The 17,413-nt window shown below is 46.0% G+C and overlaps 1 protein-coding gene across 1 annotated transcript in view; it reads right to left on the bottom strand.

Annotated features, from left to right (window-relative positions):
• Positions 1-2,598: 2,598 nt before the first annotated feature.
• The window catches only part of COLGALT2 (collagen beta(1-O)galactosyltransferase 2), an 86,552-nt gene continuing 71,737 nt past the window's right edge, over positions 2,599-17,413 (bottom strand). Inside the window, exons 7-12 of the mRNA XM_081026915.1 lie at positions 15,219-15,295; positions 12,025-12,131; positions 11,277-11,409; positions 10,087-10,214; positions 6,940-7,146; positions 2,599-5,455 (exon numbers count right to left, since the gene is read on the bottom strand). Coding sequence (XP_080883041.1) covers positions 5,179-5,455; positions 6,940-7,146; positions 10,087-10,214; positions 11,277-11,409; positions 12,025-12,131; positions 15,219-15,295 — 929 coding nt within the window. The 3' untranslated portion in view covers positions 2,599-5,178. The remainder of the gene's footprint in view (positions 5,456-6,939; positions 7,147-10,086; positions 10,215-11,276; positions 11,410-12,024; positions 12,132-15,218; positions 15,296-17,413) is intronic.

Raw genomic sequence — 17,413 nt, 5'->3', positions numbered from 1 at the left:
GTAGCCACTCAAAGGACCAAGTGTCGCCGCTGCCATTCAAAGCCTGCCTTCCACTGCGTTTTCCCTCTGGTCCCTCCCTTTGTTTCTGGCCTGTGTACCAGCTTCACTTTCTCCGCTGACGGGCCTCAATTTGTCCCTTATCCCCCTGTCCTTGCACTTATCTCCTGGGCTCTGTGTGCTCTGCCCTGGAAGCCACCTCTTTTCACTCCCCTCAGTGTCCTGAAGGCCTGTGTCACTCATCTGTCCCCGGACACTCAGCTCTGCACAAGGGTCCTCTCTGTGCCATCTGAACAATAACATCCCCATCAAGTCGCCACAATTTGTGCTGGCGGTTTTCAGAGCAGTTAAAACCCTTCAGAGCACACCACCACCATCTCAACTCCTCTCTGGGGCTCTTGTGCAAACTGCCATGTTGTCTTTCGGAAGAGGACACTTCATCACGGCGTATTTTCTAAGCTTCTCTGAAGAACGGAGAGAGGGCCATCCATTACACTCGGAAAGTCAAGTTCCCTCATGAGCAAGAGCTCAGACATCTGTCCAGCCTCCCCTAGAACAGGAAACACCCAGAGGAGCCGCCTTGGGAGTCGTGATGGGGCTGAGAAGCTGGCGCTCTGCGAGCCCCGGAATTGCTCACACATGGACATTGTATTAAAACGCCCATTCTAGAAGCAGCCAAGCTGAAGAAACTATAGGGAGGGGCATCAAAATAAACTCAGTAAATTAAAAATAAAGAGAACCCAGTGCTCAGAGGTGAGTCTTCATTCTTTCCACCCCTTTTAAGGGCAGCTGGGAGCATGGCTTGGGGCTGGGAGCAGCCCAACTCGTGTCACAGGAGCCACCAGAGCAAAGAGCATCTCAGAATTAATGCATTTTGGTGGAAAAAAAAATCATAGGTCACCTCAGGTAAATTCACAGAGCAGAAGGAAGCATTCTCCTGCCCAGCAACGAATTTTCATGGAGCCATTCCACCACTTGCCTTGGACTCCCATTCCGTGTTTTAATGACCCTGTCAGTAAATTGTCCCCAAAAGCTCCCCTAAACTCCTCACGCTGTAATTCACGCCATATCCTCCCGTTCTCTGCATTTTCTATGTCATCTGTTGTGACACAACGTGCTCAACGCACCATCGTTATTTCTCTTTTCCAAGCAGGCAGAAAGGGACTTACTGGCCCCACTGGCCAGACTCTCTGTCCACGTCTCATCTGCCCTGCACTGACTTAGGGCTGTCACCAGCCCACTCACAGGCAGGTCACCTCGCATGCCTCTGCTTTCTCCTCTTGGCCCCCCCCCCTCCTTCTGCCACATTTAATCAGAACGACCTGGGGGAGGAAGGCACTCTCTGAAACAATAAACACCACAAAACAGAAAACATCGGTGTCATGATTATTTCCGAGGCGCCTGCTCTTACTTTTCTACGTCCCCCATGTCACACTATTTTCTAACCAGATGAGCAGCTTTATTTTAATTCCTCACTTGGTCATTCATTAACTCCTTGATGAATTCATTCTTTGTCAGTCATTAACATCCTGCTGGATCCTTGCTCACCCCTCACCCACCTGTTTACTTGGAGAAAAAGTCTCAGAAACACACTGTAGATGCCTCACTTTTATTTGACTGTTACTAGTGACAGGGATTTGTTCCAACCAGAAAAGATTCCCAAGTGTGTAGCTCCATGAGAATTTCTCGTTTTGGACACCAACATTTTACTGGAAACCTCTGCATGGTCTGTCAGGAGAGTAACGAAACCTGGGATTCCCCCAGAAACAATGGCCTCTGCATTCATGACGAGACAGCCCCGAGAGGGAGACCAGCCAACCTACCTGCCGTCATCATCTGGTCTCAGCCTTGTTTCTTGTCGTCCGTCCCAGCACGTGCCTGGCTCTTCAGTCCTCCCCAGTTTCTCATCCCTGCCACAGGCCCTCTCACAGCCCCACACCTTCCAATGCCTAGAAAGTGTTCCCACACCCCATGCCAACCCCTCTCCCTCATCTCAACTCGCATTCATGCCCCCCAAACCAACATGACTGTCACCTTCCAAGCAAACCTGCCTCAACAGCCCTCCTCAGAGAACCAGGTCATCTGGGGTCCTGTGGCCCACTTTGTCCTAACCTCTGAAATAAAGCCACCCTACTTACATGGCTGCTCCATTGGATTATGGAGCCCACAGCTGTAGGGGCCTTTCCTGGTCCTCTGAGCATATCAGTGCCCAGTAGGGCCTGAAACAGGGCAGTGCTCAGATCTGGTGTTTGAGGGTTTGAGGGAAGCTTGATCTGAAATTCAAGGGGCCAGTAAGGCCAACACAGTACCTTTTGATGAAAGGATAGACTGACCTACAGCACAAAAATGCAAGCTGGACCCTCCCCCACATCCTCTCAGCTGGGGACTCCTGTAGCCTAAAATCCTTTTCAGACGACTCACCTCTACCCCTCAGTCACCAACAGGAAGGTAGGTGACCTCCCTCTCGTTTGCCACGGGGATCACACAGCAGTGATGGTTATCTCTGGCCTCCGACATCTTTGTTCCAGAGCAGACCCGGAAACCCCAACAACATTGGCCAAGGAATCAGTATTAGAGGGAACCAAGGAACAATCACAACATGGAGCCGATTTTTTTTTTTTTTAATTTTTCACAAAGAGCTCTAGAAGGCAAGTAGTTTATCACTTCCTCTCCTGAAATGACACCGCATGACACACAGTGTAGGGTGCTGGGGTACCGGTCCTGTCTTGTTTTCCAGAGTCTTGCAGTCGGATCCAGGGAACCCACAGCCAGGTCCGTGCAGTGTGCCCTGCAGACTCGAGCTGCTCAGTCCACTCAGCAGCACCGGCACTGCTAAAGTCAGGGTCGTGTGTCCAGAAGATTCCACCTTGGATCCCAAGTCCAGACAGGGATCCAGACAGACCTGAACTTCCGGAGGCAGAGAGCAGGTGGCACAGCCAGAGGCAAAACCTTTGACACTGCAAAGGTCAGATGTCTTGACTTAAGACTACAGGGGAGGCAGAAAGAGTAATGAGGTCCAGGAACTCCCAGATTGCTGGAGAGACGACTTTCTAAAGAGAGGCTGGCTCTGCAGTTCACCAGGGTCACAACAAAAACACTGCTTGGGATTCCAGACCTGAGCAGGAAGAAGCAATGGCTGGGCTAACAGAGCCAGAACTTTCTTCACAGTAGAACAGTCCTAGTCAAAAATTCTAGAATTTAAGACCACTGTCTTTGAAGAATGGGAATTCATAAACCCATCAAACCAGCTGATGGAGAAAAAGGAAAAGAAAAATATTCTCTATGACACAAAACCACACAAAAAACAACTCACTCCTCCTCCTCTCCCAATACTCCAGCCACCTCCCACCCCATTTAAAAAATATATATATCATGAAAGTCACACACACTTGCACACACTAAAATACACACACAATATACCCAAGGAAACCTTAGGGATCACCTCGGGGTTTTTCACAAGCTCTCCAGGTGTTTTTCTAGAAAAAAAAAGTCAAGCTCTGACAGTTATGTCTAAGCAGTAAAAATTGGAGTCAGCCGATATCCCTCTCCTGCGTCTCCTGGCTTACTCATCAACGTGGGAGAGTATCAGCAGTAAGTCAAGAAGGAAGAAGGAGACGGGCGTTCTGTGGAAGGCAAGCTGCCTTGTCCTGCAGCCCGGGCCCTCACTGGGGAGCACTAAGCTGGCACCCGCAGCCACCCCGCCCCCTAGGGCTCTGCTCCAAAGCAGGAAGCTCCAACATGGAGGACACCGAGGGCAGAGTGTATAGACAGGAAGCTCGGGGAGGCCATTTCTGCAGCGACATTTTTACAGCATGTGGGCATGAGAACATAAACCTGAAGCAAGCTGTCATAAGATGTCCAGGGACCACAGGTTGTAGAGTTGGAAGAGACGTAATCCAATGCTGCCTTTTACAGTAAATCACTCTATGAAGAAATCAGAGACGTGGTCTGCCCTGGATTCTGGCTCCTAAAGCCTCCTTGGTTGATGGCCTAAATCAGGTGATCAGTCCACTGTTTCTGACCAAGGTCTCTTACCTCAAATGGAGAATCATTTGTTTCCAAATGGTTAGACTCTCCCACTCAAAAGAGTCCGCCCGGGAAATATGGGAGAACCAGATCCATGAACCAATGTGTCTACACTGACCGCTCCCCAAGGCGCCATGAAAGCTTGAGACATTTGTTTCTCTGCCTTCTACAGATAATGAATTCCCCCACATTTTATAAAATAAATAATTTAAACTAGAATGAAAAACCCAGGCAAGGACAGCTGCCGGCCTGACAAATGTGCTCTGCCTCTTAGCAGTGACTCACAGAACTCACACCTGCAATTCATTCCCCTGCTCGGGGGTGGAGGGGAAAGTCTGACACGCAGAAGCCCTAGGACAGAAAGGAGACACCAGCCCTAACCCCTTATATATTAAATTTATCTTCATAAATAGAGCATCCTAACTCAAGTGACCACAGTCAAAAAGGCCATTTGAGTTCTTTTTTCCTCAAATTTCTACACAGACCCCCCAAATAGCTACTAAATCCTACCCACGTGGCAAACTGGACCCTCTTTATGAGAGCTTCAATTGCCATGATAGTCCAAAGTCGAGTCTCAGGCAGACCCAGGACCCATCCCTGCTGGATAATGAGAACTACGGTGAAAACCTCACTTTGCAATAAGGCTCATGACAGAATTCCTTGAAACAAAAGCCCAATTAATTTGCTTTTAAATGATGTGATTTCCCCCCCACACCAACTTGTTACAGACACAAGTTTTCAAGGTCACATCTATGACATGAAATGGGCCCAGCAGACTAACAGATGTGGTCCAGTTGGTGTGTCTGCCTTACCCACCGATCTACGGACGTGACAGTGCGGTGATCCCCTTTCTTTTGGACAGGTCTTGGAACCATACTTTTCAACCTTATGGTGAGGACCAGTATCATACAGGTAATGAACTGAAGCACTAGGCATCTTGATTAAAGTTTTCCGTAATAGTTGCCATAAAGCCTATCTTCTAGCCATCCTAGGAAATTTGGGTTTAGTTTCCTTATTCTCCTCCCCTGTCAAAAATATATTAATTTTGATCAATCACATTAGACCACTTTAGTTAGATGACTGTGACCACAAGAAGCAACTGGAGCAAACAGACCCATTAGAAAAACCAAAGGGTGGTGGATCCCTGTGGAGACTTCATAGTTCATCCCTCGAAGGTGCGGTGTCCAGGGAGGTTGGCGGTGGCAGGGCCTCTGTGTTCTTGGCGTTATGATGGATGTGACCTTGTTTCTGGGACTTCCAGGAATGTGTCCTGTCCCAGTCAGTGGCCACTGTCTCATTGTCCCAGATGGTTGAGGTCTCCGTGTCACTCAGATACCCCGGCTGGCCTGTGTAGTGTGTGGGGTAGATGAGCAAGGGTTCTGCGGAGAAGGCTTTCAAGTCCCTGGATTCATAATACTCTTTGTACTCAGCTCTGAAAACAAGAGGTGCACAGGTACGTGAGGGGGCAGGACACATACAGAACGGGGGACAAGAGTGAGGGGCCCTGCTTGTTCTCTCTTAAATTGTCAGGGGTTCCTTTGATTCTTTTTTAAGTTGTGTCCTTTGTGGAAAACTTTATAAACAAACAAATACACACCAACAAGGTCAGGCTATTTCTGATTGTATCTGGATAGACTACTTTAAAAGATGAATTTCGGGTCTTACTCTGTTAAGAATTAAGCTCTAGTGGACTATAATAACAAATACATGTGATCGCTTTGTAGAAAATGTTCCTAGGTCAGTCAATTAGACAGTTGGGTCTGGATGGCAGTGAAGGGGTAAGGGAACTGGCGTAGGCGTGGAGGCATGCCAACTTGGCTTTACATTCCAGCTCTCTGTGTCTAAACTTGAGGTCTGTCTTGATCTCCATCCCAGGGCTCCTGTGCAGATTATATGAGGTGAGTTATGCTCGGCTCCTAGATCAGTGAGTGCACTGTAGGTGTTAATGTCCTTTCTGTTAAGGAGATGCTCGTTGACCACCATGTTTCTGCCAGGACACAGAGATCAAGTCAGTCTCTGACATGTTGCATTACAGAGAGCGAGGAGCTCCATGGTTACTGAGGACAGAAGACGAAATGAGCAAGGTGGACCTCGGGAACTCTCAACCACTAAAATGAAGACCCCTTCATTTTAAGTGAGATGATCTCCAGCAACTGAGAGAAGGAGCCGGGCTTAGACCCTGGTCTCCTGCTCCATCAATCAATTTAGGAATCACTGATTGAGCAACTACTGTGTGTAGAGTTTGGTCTAGGCTCTGAGGACACAGAGATGTAAGACTGTTCCTGCCTCACGGGCTCACAGATTATGGGGAGACTGACAAGTAAACCATCAATTACCATACCCTTTGATAAGTGCTAGGTCAGAGTGAACTCCTGGCTACAGAACCCCTGAGCAGTACCCTGCTTTATTCCATGGATACCCTGCTCAGAGGCCACCTCACTCTCCCTGAGCCTTTCACGCACCTCTGTGACTGCAGGTATTACAATGTGTCATGACAACTGTTCTTGGTCTGGGTTCCCGGTGAGATTGTGAGCCTCTGCCTGGCCAACAGTACACACCGTGGACGGAGAAATGAATTGACAAATTTGAGGTGCTTAGAAAGAAGACCTTCACCTTGAGGTGTACGAGTTTATGGAAGTCAGATCAAAGACAAGGAGAGGACTGAGCAGATTAGGTCCAGTTAAATTACACATTGGGTATTAAAGAGGACCCCTATGCAAAACGCACCATTTCTGCCTCATCTTCCCCATTTGTAAAGGGGATCATCAATGGAGGCAGCCTCTATAGGTCATGATTATGGAAAGATCATTTAGGAAAGCAGTGCACCTTTAGAAAATACCAAGTACGACCTGGAAACTGAGAGGGTAATGAACAGGCTGTGCCCGTGGGACTGGCAGGCAGGTCAGGGTGACTCACACGGGATGCTTGTTGTACATAATCGGCAGGAACTCGTCCACTGGCAGCATCTTCCCAAAAGGATCAGCTCCAACCAGCTTTTGCGCTCCTCCCAGAGAGATGGCATAGCCCAGCGTCCAGTAGGAATAGTCCGCTTCGACCAGATTTACCACGTCGGGCACTGCCTTCTCTGGCTCTTTCACTTGCATCCTCTTCCTACCAATATAACTAAAAGGAAATGCGTGGAAGAGAAAAGGCCAATGTGAATACTAGACAGCCATAAGAACGAAGCACAAACTTCTGAAAGCTGGGACCAACTGTGTCTTATATGAAATGTATCATGTCACAACACGCATCATGTCACCAACCATGACCGTCATCTGCCATCAGTGGGGCCATTTCCCTGGTCCATTTATCAACAGCCCATCTACTCTTGCCTAGCAGACTGTGTTTAAGCCAGAAAGTTAAGATGTAGAGAGATTAAAAGATCTCACAGATCTTTTCCAAAAGGTGGCATGGGATTTCCAGCTGTGTTTACAGAGGTTGGAAGGGGACAAAAAGAGCCAGATGTGAGAATCCTGAGTTTGTCATATTCAAGTCCCCAGAGTTTTAGCCTTCCATATTTTCTGCACAGCTCTCCAGATGCTGGTGGTAAACACAGGACGGAAAAGGCTGGGGAAAGAAATAATCTGCAGTAAGAGACCCAGGAACTCAAGGGGGTTCTTCCTCAGGAGAATGAATGACAATGCCTGCATGGCTTTCTCCCCATCACACTCACCTAGCTCTACCCATGCTTTCTCCTGAGTGCTCTGTTCTGAGAAAGGCACCCAGGCATGTCCTGTCCTCCACGAACAACTTCTGCAACACAAGATGTACCCTCGGCCATTTCCTCCTTCCCATCAGCCACTCATGGATCTGTGATTCATTACTTTTGTCTGGAACCTGTTTGTTTCCCACTTGCCTGGAGCAAGTTGAGGAGGTGCCTGCTTCCTGCCTGTTAGGGAAAGCTGACTTCCTCTATTTTGCCCTAAAACTCTCAACATTCCAGGGATGATTCTTGTCAAAACATCCCAGGATTTGTGGAACAAGTCTATGTTCACCTTCAGTTCTTCTGAGGACATCAAACATATATCCTCTCAGCCACTGTCTCTTCAGACTGAAGAGTCTGAATTTCTCACTTGTGTCATCAAGGGGAAGAGAAACTTCTACTGAGCACTTGAGATGTGGTTAGTGACTGAGGAACTGAATTTGTCCTCAATTTATTAATTTTACTTAATTTAAGTTTTAAAATTGCAGATGTGTAAAATATTTTACACATTAGTAAATGTGTAACGTTTACTACACAAAATTTGTTGTTTTAAATAAAACAATTATTATTACTAAACAAAACTTACTCTTTGGTAGGACTACAGTTTACTTCATCAAGGGAAAACTCAGCATCAGGATTGAGAAGTGTCGTAAGTGTAAAACTCACTGGATTTTGCAAAAGGTATGAGAAAGAATGTAGACTAGCCCATTAATAGTTTTTAAATATTGATTACATGTTAAAATAATAGTTGGGTGTGTTGGGTTAGATAAAATGTATTATTAAAGTTAATTTCACCTAATTTATTTTTACCTTCTTAATGTCATTCCTAGAACATTTTAAATGATATATGTGGCTCATTTTATATTTCTAATGGGCAGCACGGCCCTGGATGATTCCAATGGCTTATTCTAATCTTCTCATTTACTATTTCCTTTTTTTCTGGAGAAATTTAATATAGCAGCCATGGACAGCCTATCAGCTTTCACGTGTTGAGTTCAAGTAACATTTGTTTCTTATTCATTTTAGAAAGTAAGAGGTGAAAAATGTGAAACCACTATAATTCTTTAAGAGTACATAATAGATTTCAGTGGAATATTTTGACTTGAGAAATCTGTGAAACTTAGAAAACATCTTTCTCCCCCCTGTATCCTTCCAGCACAACTGTTCTTCTTTCTTGGATCTGTTGGTACTTTGTCCCAAGAAATACACCAACAAAACTACCAATGAGCAGGGCTATGTGCCAGTTCTAGGCCTTGGACACCCTGAATCAAGTCCTTAGCATGTGTTGTGTGAGGACAAAAGAGCTTCTAGGCTCCAGGAGGCCTTAACCGCAGGCTGCAGAGCAGATTCAGAAAGGCTGATATGCGGTGATGTGTGGGTGACTACAGAACAACAGTGATCTTAAGGGACAGGGCAGAATCGAATCACGTGACTGCTCTTTGAGGAGAAGCCAGTCTCTTTTTACTACAGAGCCCTGATTTCTGGGTCTATTTCCCACGGGTTAGTTGAGCCCTGGCTATGTTTCTTTCGAGCTCGGCATAGTACATTTTCTGAGAGAACAAGTATTCCACCTGGGCCCATCGTCAAGTTTCCCTCCAAGGATGGGAGGAGTGGGGACAGCTTGTCTGCTGCAGCTGCTCCAAAGGAACACACTCTCATTTGACGAACTTGCCTTTGACATGCAGCTGGGGAGAGAACATAACGCTTGGAACTTTCTGCCTCATTGGAGAGAAGTAAAGTGTCATTTTAGTTTAAAAAGAAAATGAGGGAGGGGGAGAGAGGCGAGAGAGAACTCAATTTATGAGTTTAGCAGACAGCGAGCATTAACTCAGTGTCAGCTCAGAGCCAGCACTCACTTGGGGCGCTTGGTTTTCCTGCCCCAGCCTCTGACCCTCCACCAAGCCCCGCTGACAGTGTTCTCGCTGTTTGCACAGCTTCCCTTCCCAACTGGGGAACGCTCTCCCTGCCCAACGTCCCACACCCTGAGAGGCTGGAGAGGGGACCTGCTGTCTGGGGAGCAGAGGCTCCCGTGTGAAACAGGACGCTTGCCCTCGAGGGAATGCCTCCTCCTCCATCTTCACAGCCTGTCCATGTACCACGTTGCTTCACGGTGGGGTTTCTGCTGTGCTCCTAAACGAGTCCCCTGATCTGCAGGCAGACTCCGGGTCTCAAAGAATCTGCCACAGTTGCTTTCTCACCCTGCAGAACCCAGTGGCTATCCTCTACTCACTTCTGGAGAGGAAACCAGGTAAGTGGAAGCTTGAGCTCTGTCTCCCACCAGCTGGGCGGTGGGGCTCGCTGCCCCTTGGAAAGGACTGGGTGCTTCTCACGCTCTCTGAGAAGCTTGTCTTGTCACTCACATCAGTTCCCAATCCAGCTGAGCCTGGTCAATGTCATCCATCAGCTTCATCAGCTTCTTCTTAAACTGATGCTCAAAACGCACATCATCCTCAATAACAAGAGTCTTCTCCAGCTCTCGGTCAATTACCTGTGCAGGTCAGCAGGGGGAAAACACCCCATGAAAAGTTCCATACCTAGTTTTCCTTAGAGAAATAAGTATTAAAACATCGAGAGTAGAGTAGCACAATATGTAAGACTCATAACTGGGTTCTAAGTCCACGCCCGTCACCAGTAGAATGGATCAATAAACTGTGGTATATTCACTGTGATAGGCATATATGCTCCACAGTGAAATGCAGTTTGTAGATGAATCTCACAAACGTAATGTTGAGAGACTGTACCTACCGTATATATGGGTCCAATCATATAAAAAATGTACAAAAGGAGACAAAACTATTCTTGCTGTTGTTAAAAGTCAGGATGGAGATGACCCTTGAGGACAGAGGACTGGAAGGAAATACAGAGGAATTGCTTCTGGGATACTGGCAATCTGTTTCTTGATCTGGGTGCTGGTTAATATGGGTATATTATTCAGTTTGTAACATTTCATTGACCTGTGTTTTATGATCTACATACTTTTATACATTATCTGTTACATTTCATTTAAACCCCGCAAAATGGGCATAGACTGATCAAAGAGAGAAGCATTCAAAGGACCTTCATTAGGGACTTTCTCTTTTCTTATGAGACTAGACCCTTAACCAAGAACCCCCCACTCCAGTCCCACCCCATCAATGTCTAACCTGTGCGATATGGGTTCAAGGCCTGGCACTGCCACTTCTTGCCTGGATAACATATTTATTTCCTCTGGGTAAAATGGACCCATTCCTCTCGACCCACCTCCCATGGCTTCTGTGCAACTTCCTGTGTGAAATCACTTAATAAATGACATGCTAGATACATACAAGGCATTCCTACTAAGGATAAGATAGGAGTGTGGCGCCCAGAACATGAGTATCTTCCCCTATCATTATTCCAAGTGGCACCAAGTTTACACATCCTTATTTGTTGCCGGTCTTCAGTCAGAGGAAGACACGAGGCAACAGCACCTTCCAAGCATACTTCCAGAACAGTTACGGGTTCACCTGCAAAGTCCCACTTTCCTTCCTCCTTATTCCAAAACTGCATATCTAAACAAAGCATTATTCACCTCCTTCCAGACAGAGTAGTGGCTAAGAAAGCACCCGATTTCACCCCTGGTGAGAGGCCGGGAGGAGTAGGGATCTCGGTATCCAGGCAGCATTTCAATATTCAGGGCCTTCAGCTGGCTTGTGTTGAGTGCCCTGCACGACAGAAAACATGTCTGAAAATTAACAAGTTGAGATGTCCCCATCACAGAAGCCAGAAAGAGAGCTCTGCAGATTCCCAGAGCCTTTATGCACATGGAGAAAAACATCACAGGTTTCCCGTAATTGGGAATTCCTCAGCGTTTATGTGACCTGATAGCATTATCAGGAAAACTGATGAACCCAGGCCGACTGTGGCAAGCATCTCATGCAACAGGCGTCACAGACCGTTATGCATTTTTTCTTTGTATTTTCTTCAGGTCGCCCAAGTTTGGACAGTTTGCTCTAAATCAGGCTCTGAATGCATTCCCTCTAATACAGCACCCCAACCATTGCAAGAATGTCCAGAGATAGGAACATCATTTCCGGCGTGAGCCTTCAGCGTAATGAAGACCAGAGATGGCTGGATGGTGAGTGGATTTCAGGCCTGCTCAACATGGTGAAATTTACGTCTATCTCCATTTCTCCCAAAGCAGGTTGCACATGGCTGTTATAAAAATGGGTTTGTATTCTAATGACTGTGGATTCCTCCCACCCAGAACTACTCTGTCCGAGAGGGCACTTCACCACTCCAACCGCACTGGCAAGGGTTCGAGAAAAAACCCAACTCACTTTCCATCCACGGCCTCCACAATCTTAACCTCAATCTCCTGCTCGTACAGGGTGCGTAACATCCGGTCTCGCCTGTCCTTTCTGCGCTTGAGGTTTATCATGAAAATCTAATGTGGGAAGAAAAGGCGAAGAGAAACACAGATCACCCAAGTCTTACTTTAGGCTGCTTGATAATTGAAGTAAATGTAGGGGCCAGAGTTTTAACGGTTTTGTTAGAATAAGGAGTGGTAACCATAGAGAGAAAACTGTGGTGAAGATTTGTTTATATTTCATATCAGGTCCAATGACATGAATCCAAACACAATTACTTTCAAAACTGAGCCATCTGCAATGACTTCACCCTCTCTCTGTTTCTCTGATGCTCGTTGATGAATGTGTTCGCCTTGCTCTTGAGACAGAAAGGTTGGAAGAGTTACTCTTCAGGAGGCAGAGGGTGAATTAAACCCAAAGCATAAGCACTGAGGGGTAAGAGGCAGTCTGCCAAATGGTTAAATTTATCGGCAGACCCGAGTTTACACCCTGATGGTTATTTACTAGTGTTTTGTTTGCCTTGGACCAGTTCCTATGCCTTAGTTTCCACTATAGATAAATTTCAAGTCATTCAAAGAATAAGAAAAAGCTAGTCTTCTTCACACATTCAATTTATTTCCAAAGGTTCCAAACTGAACTATCAAAGTCTCAATTTTAGTAGCTATTTTGCCAGACTTCAACTCCCTTAGAGGCCAAGGAATTTTTCTGAAAGAAGTAAAGAGAAGGGGCTCTGCCCTAGGGGGTAGCCCTTTGAGGAGAGGGAAGGGAGAAATGGAAAGGCCTCATTTCCACATCCTGTGTATCTGTAGGAAACGCTATAGCGAGGACCCCTACTGGGCCATGAAGTCCCAAACAAGGTGCGTTCAGATTTCCTCCCGTGAGTGCTGAGTCCACCAGGAGTAGCTCACTTTTGCCCCTACATTCCTGATGGTTTCACCAAACACATACATAGCATGAGGCCACAAGGACTTACTACACTGGGTTAAGCTTTGGTTCACAGGATCATTCTAAATGTGATCTCAATAAGCTGTATGTTTTACCGGGACCAAAAGCTACCTTAAGTAAAATGTTACAAAATATTCTCACTTTCATCTATTTATAAAGCTCTGGACAAAGACACATGTCCTCTGTGAAGAAATCATCTACCCGGGTTAGGGCAAAGTGAGTTAGGTGCACTGTGATTTCATTACCTCCTTCGTTTACCTAACTGGGTAAATTTTTTGGAAAAAAACGTAATTTTTGTGGTGAGTCTACCTGCCGTGTTACTTGGGATTTTATAACTTAACGGGTAGTGTTCTTTTATATTTCATTTTCTTCCTGTTTAGACTCACGGTGCGATGGGCATGTTCCATCCACCAATTTTACAGACAGGGGCAGGGCATCGCTCGTGTGTACACAGGGAGCTACCTGGGGTCACTCCAGGAAAGCAAACACAAAACATTAACAGAAAAACAGCAAAAAAAAAAAAAAAAAAAAACAATCCCCTCACACCAGAGACCTCCAGCCTGGGATGACTTTAGTAAATAACAATCCTGTTCCAGTTCCTGCAAGGACAAGTGCAATAAAAACTGTAGCCACGAAGGGAAAACACAGACGGCTCGCTCACATTTTGTGAACGGTAAACAGAGAAAGAGCCACGCAGTGCAATGCAGCCAAGACACCACCACCAAGGTCACAGAGTACTGGGAAGGTTGGAAAGGCCCCTGAAAACTTTTTTTCCACCCTCCTCTCTCTGTTCCAGACAGAGAGACGAATGCCCCAGGCTCAGGAAAGTAACCACTGAGGCTGTGTCACTTCCTAGAGTTGGCACTTTTTCGGAAGTCTTGTAGGAATGGCCCCATCCTCACACCCACATCCAAATGGGAGACCACAGCTAGTAGATCCTGGTTTTGTCCCATTTTATTGGCTTCAGTTTGGTCCTCCTGGGAATGTGTTTATAGAAGGAAAAATGAATACATGTTCTGTTGGGTTCTTTTCCCTACACAACTCAGCTGCTGAGAGTGGAGGGCAAAGGAACCTACAGCAGTACACGTTAGCCCATCCAGTGCATGTTCTGCAGCCCTGATCATTTTAAAAAAACTGTTTATACTTCAGTTTAATTCCTCTCCCCCACAAGTAAAATCATCTCTTCTCATTCTGCCCTTGTGGACATAGCTTCATAGCTGCTCATGCTTTTCTACTTAATAGTCATGAAACACTCCTTCCCATTCCGGAAGTCCAGCTTCAAGTCAATTTTACAGACAAACTCCCAATTCGCAGTTCCAGCAGCTCTTGAAGATGGCTGTACTTTGGCGACGGGCATTATATGGTACGGGGTGATAAACAAGGCATTTTCTTTCAACAAAGCACTAACAGTGAGCACAGAGCACCAAGCATGGCCTATAACACGTCCAGAATCCACGAAAAAGTCTGTCTCGGTTTGCGGGTTCCTGAGGCACTGTCGCAGCCTCTAGCCCACCAAGCTCCTCAGTACTGACCAGTAGCTACAGGACATGAGGCACCATGAGGGATTCAGGGACTTGGAGACACAGTTCTGGCCTTGCCACCTGTCAGATATGTTGTACACGTTACCAAGAGCGGCATCTCCTTAGAGTTCTGCCTCATTCTTTGTACAACCGAAACTCAATAATAAATATGGTTCTCAGAGAGCCCTTCTTGCCTGCTGAAAGGCAGAATTTTGAAACAGGTTTCTTTTTTCTCTTTTTCTTTGTCCTTTCGATGCTGCCCCCCAGCCTTTTTCCATAGGAGAACAGCAGAGAGAACGTAAAGCACAGTGTGTTCCAGAACAGTTTCCATCCTTTCAGAATAAAGTTAAAATCCTCTGATACCTAAAATATATATCCTCCTTACCTTACCCTTGAATTTGGATAAAAAGGTTGATAAAATTGGGGAATATTTTAGAAACAATATGAAATTGACTTTCACTACCAAATAGTAACTTCTCTCTGACGCAATAATTAATTCACTTTTACCATCACACTCCTTTTTTAAAGACACGTGAGGTGGAGCAAACATGAGTAGTTTTCCCCAAGATCCTAGTGCCTTTTCACCAGTCATGCTGGCTCTTGGACATACCCAGGCTTGCCTTCCAATATAACCGTGGAAACATGCTGCACACATGGCACACGCGTGAACGTGCACACACACACAGACACCTTTCCTACCTCATCAAATCCCATCTTGTCTGGATATTTAGGGACCACTGAGACAAACTGTGAGGGTTCCATTGGAGGACGGTCAACTGGAAGACACAGAAACAGAGTGCTTTGTTAGTGAAAGTCAGCACCGAATTCCATCCACACGCCTGATCCCTGGGAAAACAACCTCGGTGTCCAAGGCAGGAAAGCTGCCCAGCACCTCTCCAGGACTGAGTGGCTCCACGAGAACCCTGATGGTCAGGGTGCTGGTTTCGAGGGCACTCATTTACATTCAGATGGTAGTATTTGCTCCAGTTCCCATAAGACTTAATCGTAAGAGCACTTGGAATGTAGTTTAGGGCCATGGTTAAGGGCCAGGGCTTTGCAGTCAGAGAAACTGGCTCCAGATTTGGGGCTGTGAAGGTCTGACCCAGTTAGGTGACCTCTCTCAGCCTGTTTCTTCCTGTGTAGAGTCGGGATGATGAAAGCATACCTGCTAGGATGTTATACAATTTAAGTGATACCTGCATACAAAGCACTCACCACAGTAAATTAACATAGTTAATTTGCTCAATAACTCTTAGCTGCCACTGACGGTGGCCGGTGATGAAAGAGCTCAGAAATAGGCTAGTTGTTTTCTGAATAATGCTTTTTTCTGTACGGTTACAATGGTCCAAGTCTAGGACTATTTTTATCCCATCCAGGCAGGGTTAGCTACAGATACACAAAAGGTCCTTCACTTGAACACAAAATCAGCTCAGAGAGCCAGCCCATGTCCCGAAACTTGGTACAGGGCTACCAAGGAAGTTTCCAGATGGGAGGGACATCATATCTTAAGTGGTAAAATTTTATTTATTTGATACCCAACAAAAGCTCTCTTTACAAACTGTATTTTGAAAGGTTGGTAGTAGCAATGTTGATTTAAAAAACCCAGAGCAGGTCTTGAGATGTCTTGTATCATACAAATTCAAAGTACTCAGATGGCTTTTCTTAAAGAGATAATCCAAAGAAAACCTGAAATGAAAGTTAGTCACTGTGTTGCTTGAAGAGCGATGGGTAATGGCCATTACTGGTGTTCACCAATATCCATTCTCATCTATTCCAGATACCTGGAGGAATACAGTTCTTCACCCTTGAAGTTAATCCTAGCCGCGTGAATTGCTGCTGCTCCACTCAGCAAACCCTCCTCCTACCCCACCCCAGCCCCATCACGGTGATCATAGTAGCGTCTGTCAGACAATTAAGTTTGCAAACTTTCCACCATATGCTTACATGGTGGAAAGTTCGCAAACTTAATTGTCCGACCTTTTCGTATGTTTCATATAGAGAAGCTACAAACTGGAAGCAACCCAAAATAATGTGCCAACATATGGCGGGCGCTACCCAGGAAAGACACCAGCACCACTGCAGACTTTGCGTAGCCACAAATAAGCCATCGTTGTATGAAGCCAAGGAGATTTGGGCACCGTGTGATACACCAGCATAACTTCACTCATCCAGACTGAGATACTGTCCAAAGGGTGTGATTAACTTACCCTTCCCTGGCATAGTAAAGAGACACGATGATAATCCAGTTCCACTTGTGATCAAATGATGTGAAGTTCTAGAAGGTAGTGAGACAGCTTTCCTAAGCCAAACACACGAGCTGGGCTCATCATTTCAACCCCGACCCTCACAGGTCCATTTCTGTGAGTACACAGTGCATGTGTTTCTGTTTCCATCAGCAGCCCAGAATGTTTGGGTCTTTTTTGATCCACTCCACTCCTCATTAGTTTCTTTTAGCATCAACAAATATTTATTGAGGGTCCACCGTGTACAGAGGTCGTTTTTTAAGAAAAAGAAACTCAACATACAAACTCCTCCCTGTTCGTGTTGTTTGAGGAGCTGTCTAGCTCTCCCTCCGTGGGCCTTAGACCTGGGAGGGGGTTATCTTCTGAATTACCCTTTCCACGCGTATAGCCTGTGTTTGGTAGTCACATGGTTTGTGTGGCTTGAACATTTGAGCCAAAGAGACTGCTTTGAGCCACTTTGCTCCATCAAACACGGGTAGTCATTGTGTACACAGGACAGGTATCCCAAAAAAGCCCAACGTGGCTGGCTCATGAAAACCACCATTGAGCAAAAATATAAGCAATATGCCTGGGATTTGCCACTGAAGACAGAGCTAAGCCATAGAGGAAAACAGGAACTAATACGAGTTAGACCTAAGAAACTTACTCTGT

This window comes from Rhinolophus hipposideros (assembly GCF_964194185.1).
Source record: "Rhinolophus hipposideros genome assembly, chromosome: 19".
Classification (NCBI taxonomy): domain Eukaryota; kingdom Metazoa; phylum Chordata; class Mammalia; order Chiroptera; family Rhinolophidae; genus Rhinolophus; species Rhinolophus hipposideros.
The sequence above is the reverse complement of the archived record's forward strand: the minus strand, read 5'-3'. Positions and strand labels throughout refer to the sequence as shown.